The sequence below is a fragment of the Wolffia australiana genome, chromosome 17 (assembly GCF_029677425.1).
Source record: "Wolffia australiana isolate 7733 chromosome 17, ASM2967742v1".
NCBI classification, from domain to species: Eukaryota; Viridiplantae; Streptophyta; class Magnoliopsida; order Alismatales; family Araceae; genus Wolffia; species Wolffia australiana.
This window is the reverse complement of record NC_135851.1, coordinates 11,478,249-11,486,843: the sequence shown is the minus strand read 5'-3', so window position 1 is coordinate 11,486,843 and position 8,595 is coordinate 11,478,249. Positions and strand designations below refer to the sequence as shown.

The 8,595-nt window shown below is 35.9% G+C and overlaps 1 protein-coding gene and 1 non-coding gene across 2 annotated transcripts in view; one reads left to right on the top strand and one right to left on the bottom strand.

Annotated features, from left to right (window-relative positions):
* Nucleotides 1-6,059: 6,059 nt before the first annotated feature.
* TRNAK-CUU (transfer RNA lysine (anticodon CUU)) lies at nt 6,060-6,132 on the bottom strand. Its single transcript has one exon. It is a non-coding gene; the product is annotated as a tRNA-Lys (tRNA).
* Nucleotides 6,133-6,196: 64 nt separating this feature from the next.
* The window catches only part of LOC144714455 (Nucleotide-diphospho-sugar transferases superfamily protein), a 5,756-nt gene continuing 3,357 nt past the window's right edge, over nt 6,197-8,595 (top strand). Inside the window, exons 1-6 of the mRNA XM_078589205.1 lie at nt 6,197-6,291; nt 6,383-6,453; nt 6,548-6,605; nt 7,296-7,402; nt 8,278-8,323; nt 8,398-8,532. Of these exons, the coding sequence (XP_078445331.1) occupies nt 6,226-6,291; nt 6,383-6,453; nt 6,548-6,605; nt 7,296-7,402; nt 8,278-8,323; nt 8,398-8,532 (483 nt within the window). The 5' untranslated portion in view covers nt 6,197-6,225. The remainder of the gene's footprint in view (nt 6,292-6,382; nt 6,454-6,547; nt 6,606-7,295; nt 7,403-8,277; nt 8,324-8,397; nt 8,533-8,595) is intronic.

Here is an 8,595-nt window from a genome sequence, read left to right as displayed (position 1 = left end):
AACGTGAAAGTAAAACGATACAAACTGATACAAAAACACGATAATGCGGACGTGTCACGAACTCGATGATACGAACAGACACGACGATATGGATGACGAAAATGAAAACACGATAAATTGGTGAATGAAGCGAGCACGAGCCAGCGAGAAATTCAAATCAATCGATGGTGCACTCGTGCTTCTCACCCGGGGTGTTAAACCTGGATTCTTCTCCATGGCCTTGGCGTGCCGGTTGTGCGGTGCACGAACTGGCGGGTTGTCGGTGACGATGATGATGGCTTTGATGACGTGGTGGCGATCCGTGACGGGCGCTCTCCATCAATATCTTACAGAATTTGATTCAAAAAGGAAATTAATGACGAGATCATTGAAAATTTAAAGGTAGATGTCTTCTCTAAGTTGATTCAATCATCTTCAGCACATCAGCATTTGTAGAAGATCACTTGGCCATGCGAACCTTGAATAGTGTTTTTTTATATGACTCTTATTTCACTCATCTAACAAGTCTATTGTATACTTTCTCATCGCCTTAGGTTATATATATTCCCACAAGCTGTATATAAAAAGCTCCACAAGGATGTATAACATGAAACGATGTCATAGAAAACTCTTCCCTTTTGAGTATTTACTCATATCCCTTAAGTGACATCTGATGTCAGCTCAACGAGTACATCCTTCCCAGGGACATAGCATAACAACTCATTCTTGGAGACTGTAATCAAGCTTTTAAGCATGCCATATAGTTAGGATTCATCAAAAGATTTATGTCACACATGATATATAGTGAGTTGAGGATGTGTGCTTGTAAGAAATTAGGTCCTTTGGTACATATGAAATGTTACCAAATGTTATATTCATTATTAAGGGTTCCCATTCAAATTAATCATTCTATACAACCCTCGCGTGCGTAGAATGGGGTAAATTGACATTCCCCTAGTGGGGATCTAAATGTTTTGAACCATATTATAACCTAGAGTTTAGTCCACAATGATTTGCCATCTCATGGGACTTGAAATTTATTTATGCGTAAAATCCTATTTGTCCCGAATGCTCGTGTTATAATGGGGTTCGCTCCACCAACCATTGAGTTTGATCTAGATAGCACGGACATTACTTAACATGAATAGATCTGCATCCGGTCCTATAATGTGCTCCAACAAGCTGTATGATTTCTCTACCTCAGATTTGTGTTATACGCAAATTTTTAGTCCACTAATGACTAAGGGATCATGGAGTGGAAAAGAGATTTATACGCTATGACTCAATCCTTTGTGTTATGGTTCAAAGTTTGATTCCAAATAAAAAATACAACGATCCCTTATGTATGTGAAAAATAGATTAGAGTGAATTTTCTTTTTAATACTTATTTTGTCATCCTTTTTTTCCAGATAAAAAATAAAAAATATTATTTTAACAGGTTGCTTCATGGATTAACTAAATAGTCAAATGTCACAAATCAATATTAGTACCATTACATCATGGAAACTTTAGCTAGTCCTACTCAAATTTTTTTTGAAATCAAACAGTTTGCTTACTGTTGAATACTTTAACACTCCATGTGTAGAAATTTGAAACAGTTAAATGGTAAAATTATCAATGAGCCAGAGCATTTCTTGGAGCTAATTTATTGACCAAATTTGCCGAAATTGGACGAATACAATTATGGTCTATTGAAAGAGAAATCTGAGGAGTCTGTGCAACGACCTGATCCACCTCTTTAGCCCTTAATCACTTCCTAAAAGAGGGAAGATGCCATTGAGAATGAGAAGCCCTCGACGAGAAAAGGAGATTAAAAATGTAAGGAAATGGAATAGAAAACTATGACGGTGTATTTTAGAAACATAAAATGAATATAAATAATATATTTCCCCCAATGTTTCCCTCATATGGACGTATTCTATCGGAGGCTGACCATCAAGGCAAGACACTTCAGAATCTAGATTTCTCCACTTTCTTAATGGTTGTTTTCTGATCTTTTAGTTCTCTCTCTTCTTGTGTATTAATTATAAAATGGCTAATCATGTAAGGATTAAAATACATACTTGAGATTACAGATTAAGATCTTAGGAGATTATTTTTATGGTTTTGCTAACTTATACGCACATTTTATTCTTCTTTTTCCCATTCAATCCCTCACTTAATTTAACCATTTTTCTCTCTCAAAACACTTTTTCCCTTTTTCTATCTCTGGAATCCTCTCCCTCACTTTGAACATTTCATTCCTGTTCCTAGAATGATATACCTAAAATTCCATAAAAAATCAAACATTTATACCTCTGAAATCCATCTCCATCATCCCCTCTATTATTTTCCCTTTTTTTCCATCATCTCTTCATATCGTTATAATCCATATATATTTCTCTCTCTATCCTCCCGTATGGGATTTACCCCTTCAAATCTGAGGTTTTTAATCATCCGGCCGCGTCGGGACTTGCGTTGGCTGCACGATGACAGAGAAGTAGTGGGCATATTGACCCTCATGATAGTCTACATAAGGGTTAGTTTCATGATCGCTGATCCAAAATGAGGTCCCTATGGAATTTTTCCAACTCCGTAGTTTGGTCAGCTTCAAGATAAATTTGGCCTTTTGCATTCTCAAAATCAAATGAATTTAGGAGACATAGTAAAATGTATATCAATCATTTTACGCAAGTCCCATGATAAAAATAAACTCTACAAAGATGTATTTATCTGCATAAATACAATAGCAATCTCTCCTTTCGACATCTAAATAAATTAGAAGATTTCTAAAAATAAGAAGACATTCTTATAACTTGAAACACGTTTATGTGGCTAAGTCTGAAGTTTGAACAAAGTGGATTTTAGTGGAAAATACTAGTTTATTTAATTAATATAAATAATACAATATTTATTAAAAATGTTGGCTAAGTCTGAAGTAAGACAAGGACTAAACATATCTCAAGCTTTGACTTGTCACTTCAAAAAAATAACAGAATTTAATATCCTATCGACTCAGAATTAAATTATAACAAATCATATATTCAATAAAAACTTCAATACTGGTTTAAATAATATCCAATAATTAATATTATCAAATATGTAATTAAACTTGTGATTCCACTGTGGTTGCCTTTGTTTTCTTGTAACCCCTTCAATACTACATCAAATGCCATGATTATAAGTTCTATTGATATGCTTTAATGTTTGAAATAACTTATATGATGAATAAAATGTACTGATGAGTCAATCAAATATCCTGCCTACAATCACCCCACAAAGGCTTCTGATAGCTTGACTTGTAGAGGGTAGTCTTGTTTCCTAGTAAATTCACAAAACATGCTAAAAAAAATACAAATTAGAGTTGAGTTCATGTTTAAAATTATAATTTTTTTTAACAAAATCCCAAAAAACCTGCAGAATTCTTAATCCAGAATAACGCATAAAGATAAGGCGAGGTCATTATTCTTTATGTAGAGAGAAAAGGGTGTGAACGAAATTAGGCCTTAGAACCTAATTACATTAATTTTGGAAATAATTTTATCTTAATCCAAAAAATAGGGATGCAGAAAATTCTAATATGCATTTAATGAAATATATAGATAAAACTAGTACATAGATAACCATTAATTTTTAACTGCTGTAATTACTGTATTGACATTCATTTAAAAATCACCACAAATATAATATTGATAACGTCAGTTTATCCGTTAATTCAACTTAAAAAATATTTTCAAAATTTCCTAAAAATATTTTCAAAGTGCTAGATTTATGACCTCATAGTATTCATAATTACACAAACGTGTAACTTTATTTGTATATTCTCGAGATGTATAAAAATAATCATTTTGATATAAATATGAAAGGTGTTTGAGTCGTATTTGACCATCACATTTCATTACTCAAATGATCTCTGATCTACCTAATTATTTTTCGAATGTTTGGCCTGTAACATGTTATACAATTATCGAGTGCCAACCTAATCACACATTAGGTATCTTCATATGTACGAATCTAGGCATTTTGAACTTCATTGAATGGATGTGTAATTTCCATACTTCATGCCATATGAAGTTATCCATGATTCTAATGCGATTAACAATGGTGAAACTAATTGAAGGTTTACTTTCCATAATCTACCTCAAACAGGTTGGAAATACATGTGGCTTACGAGCCAATCACAGATTCTACTCGTCGTTACATATTCATTGATAAATATATCTACATTATGATGAGTGTGTAATACTTATAATTAAAGTGTCTGAATACATGCGACGACTAAGTAAATTGTGATGCTCGAGATGTGTTCTAAACATTGTTATTTGAAGGATACTCGAAACGTGGAGAAAAATATACATTTATAATATCAATGTAGCGTTCCACTCATATTATGAGTAGGGCTGATCTCGGAGCCACAAGGTTTGAGACACTTATGAAAAATAGTGGGTGATCTTTGCGAAAATAGTTCACTGAAATAATATGTACGGATTCCTGAGTGGTGTTATACATATCAGTGGGTCCTTAGACACAAGATAGCAAAGATGCATAATGGATGAACGGTTGCATTTTGGTTATGACATACAAGTCTCTATTCAAGGATTTTAATAGCTCAAATGCAGTGATGTCCACAAAGTTAACTATGTGGCCAATATGGGATCATTCCTCCTTGGTATTAGAGGAGATTGACTCCGTGAAGATGATGTAATAAAACACCTGTTCAGGGTAGTGGAAATATCACAGAAGGTGTTGTCTGATGACTTCGTCACACATCATTACTGACTAGACTGATCGAATAGGGCTTGGAGATTGACTACGCCATAAGTAATTTAAGAGTCTCATGCATACATGGGATTATACATGCATGATAACTGATGACGATAAAAATTCTATTAGAGAGTTAATATAGTCATTTGTATCTTATAGGGCACGAAGTATAGCTTGGCAGCACATGACCATCAACTTAACTAATTGATTGGGTTAATCAATATTTGACTAATTAATCAATATGCAATATAGTTAATTAATTTTTTCAGCCCAACAAAGTTATTGGGACATTAAACTTATTAAATAGGCTGCTACACATGCCTAGATCACAAGGTTTACAGACGTTGGTGAATGCAATTTAATTTCAAGGACTTTTATTAAATGAGTTCGTCTAGAATCAACCAACTAACAAATCAGTAGCCCTTTATCTAAAGACAACCTCTCGCCGAGTTCTCATGCGATGGATTTAGGGCGCAGCGAAGCCAAATTCCATCAGGGGCGAGTGAGCGGGAGAAGGGAACAGGAGTTGTCACGATAGAAAAGAGAAATGACTATAAGGAACCAACGATTCTCTCTTCTTAAACAACCTATATCCTCCACACTTAACCAGCATTTGATAGATTATCCAACCCCGAGCAATCTTAGTTATTGGTGGGGGTTCGGTCCGTTAGCTGGTATTTGTTTAGTCATTCAAATAGTGACTGGCGTTTTTTTAGCTATGCATTACACACCTCATGTGGGTCTAGCTTTCAACAGCGTAGAACACATTATGAGAGATGTTGAAGGGGCCTCCCAAAAAACACCCTAAATTACTTGTACAATGTTTCAAAATTTTGGGGGTAAAATAAAATACAATAATATCTAAATGATTGTTTTTCAACCCTTAATCTCCTTTTGAGGCCATGGTTCCTCTGGCTTCTATAAAATTCCCATTCACCATGCCACATTATTGGTCTTCCCCACTATTCTGATACTTCATGATGCTTGGCCGGGGTTTGCCCCTCTGATCAGTCAATGCCTCTTCAAAATGTGAATCAAGGTTTGCTAGAAGCCAGTAGAACAATGCTGAAAAAAAAAAAAGATGATTGTGTTCTTTTCTCTGCTGCAAAGTTTTTTCTTAGTTGGTCTATTTACCAAACTTTTGCTCTAATATGTTAATTCTATTTGTGATACATAATTAAAAAGCAAAATTCTACCCCTTAAAATAGGGATAAATACCTTTTATCAATGATAGTTGAGAGGTCTCACTCCACACCATAATCCAAAATCAGATTGCTTACTGAACATAATAGTGGGGCCCACCGATATAAAAAATGGTTCAACTAAAAAGCTATTATCGCCCACCGTGGGGCTCGAACCCACGACCACAAGGTTAAGAGCCTTGCGCTCTACCAACTGAGCTAGACGGGCTTGTTGAAATTAAATATCATAAAATAAATTTCATTAATAAACTTATTCTTCCTCAAATTTCGAGTTCAGCTAGCAGCAGAAGAGAAGCATGCTATGGACGACGAGCTATGGGGGATCTGCTTCTCCCATCTCCCCTTTTTCCTCTTGCTTTCATCCTTGGTCGGCAATTATTCCTCTCGCCATCGCTATCTTTCTCGTTCTTCCCCAGGGGCGATCTATAAATTGCCGTTGTTTTCACTGATTTTTGCAGGCGGTTTTCTCTGCTCTTTGCGTCTCCGTGTTTCTCCTTGAATTTGCGAGGAAGTCTGACATCGCGCGCTCGTGAGTGATTTTTGGCTCTAAATTGATCAATTTAAATATCTAGATCATTTTCTGTGTCTTAGTATCCTAGTATTTTCTTCTGGTTGCTTCTCAGCCGTGAACATTCTCCTGAAGCTGCGTATTTCTTCGAGGATCCCAATTCGCTGAATAAGGTTAGTTGATTTTCACGTGTCTTCTGTCTCAACCCATCTTTCGGAATCGATTTACGACGGTAACGTGCGTATGGTGCTCTTGCTTAATGCGGCGCGAAGGAATGACTTTGTACTTAGAAGATGGGTTCTGATGTACCTTTCTCAGATTTTCAGTATCTATTGGCTATATATAATTTCCCTTATTTCTTTTGTCTATGTTACTTCCGGGACACCTTAAATTGACCAGCGTTTGTTCTAATCTCCGATTTCTTGGGGAGTGATTTTCTTTCAATTATTTGTCCTTCCCTGATTTCATAATCAACGACTTGCCAACGCATCTTATACACCTAATCTAAGCGTCTGTGTCTTGGGCAAGTCGACTTTTAGGAACTTTTCTTGAACTCTCCATGTATCTCCCTGTCACAAGTGTAAACCAAAAATCTACCAAAACTCTAGACAGAAACACTTATTACGCAGGATTTTTGTATTGGGATTTATCTCGCCAGCCAAATAATATTATCACAGAGAAATACTCAAGAAGATGAATTTTTTTTCTGCCTTTTTGTATTAAGATCACGAAATGATTCGTTTGTTGCTTTATTCTCGTTTAGAGCTGTTTGTCTGTGAATGTTTACATCTTGATGCTTAGCAGGCTCTGAATGAATAAAATATTCTAATTTATTGATTTTTGTAAATTGATCATCATGCCAGGTGCCATGTCCTTCCATTTTTGACCCCGCCGAGAGATATATATCTCTCATCGTTCCCGCCTTCAATGAGGAATATAGGCTGCCGGGGGCGCTCACAGAGACCATCAAGTGAGTTAGAAGAATTGATTACTTCTACTATGCTTTCCCTTTTTATGTCCCACAAATTTTCACGGTATTTTTTATTTCTTGTCAATTCTTTAGTTTTCGATGAGGCCTCTTGTTCAGAAATATAGGTTTTCATAGTTTGTGTTAGAGTCCTGATAAGGACTCATCACAGAAGACCTGGTCAACAAGGCTCAGTGAACAACTGGGTCTTTGGTGAGAAAATAACTGATCTTGAAAATCTTAGGCTTATAAATCCCCCCTTGTAAGGCCATTAGAGATAACTTTTGATGAATGATCACCTTGTGGTTTCTTGGCACCAACTGTATCCGGCTGTCGTAATGGCAAGAAACTCCCAATTCAGAAGTTCTCGAGGGTTTGTTCAGCTCTCTCCCTCTCTCTCTCTCTCGCATTCTCCCCTTTCTCCCTCGTTCTATTTCTTGATTTTTGTTAGATCTCCATGGGGATCTCTACAGTTTGCCGCAGAAAATGTACGTGTTTTGATTAAAGAGGCTAACGGTGTTTGAAAATGCATTTCATTATGATCTCCAACGTTTCTTGAAAATGTAATTTGTCTTTAGGTTAGTTTCCATTTAGATAGATGCATCCTTCCACTAAGGCGGGCAGACATGTATTTGTTGAATTCGCTGTAACCATTCTCTCTCACTCTCTACCCTTCCTGGATCATTCCCGACAGAAGTCGTTATCATACTTTCAGCTGTCCTTCCTCCTGAATGTATGATCAACTGGGAAAGAGGCTGTATCTGGTTTCATGTGAATTTCTGTTTTCCTCTTTCATTTGGAGGCTCCTCAAATTTTAGTTCATAAATTACTGTGACAATATTTGAATAACTTGGTCGAACATTTGGTTTTCTTTGTAGTTATCTGCAAGAACGTTCTCGTTTAGACAAGAGCTTCACTTATGAGGTATTAAAGAAGCATAGATTCACTTAATCTGCGTCAAATGTCTTCATAAATTGCAGTTTTTTTGGTATTGTAAGGTTATTATCGTTGATGATGGGAGTACGGATAGGACATCCAAAGTAGCATTTGACTTTGTGAGGAAGCATACAATCGACAAAGTCCGGGTCATACTTCTCGGAAGAAACCATGGAAAAGGAGAGGCCATCAGAAAAGTAAATTTACCTCTTTCTCTTAATATTACTAACCTGTGAAAACGCCATCAAATTACTTTTAAA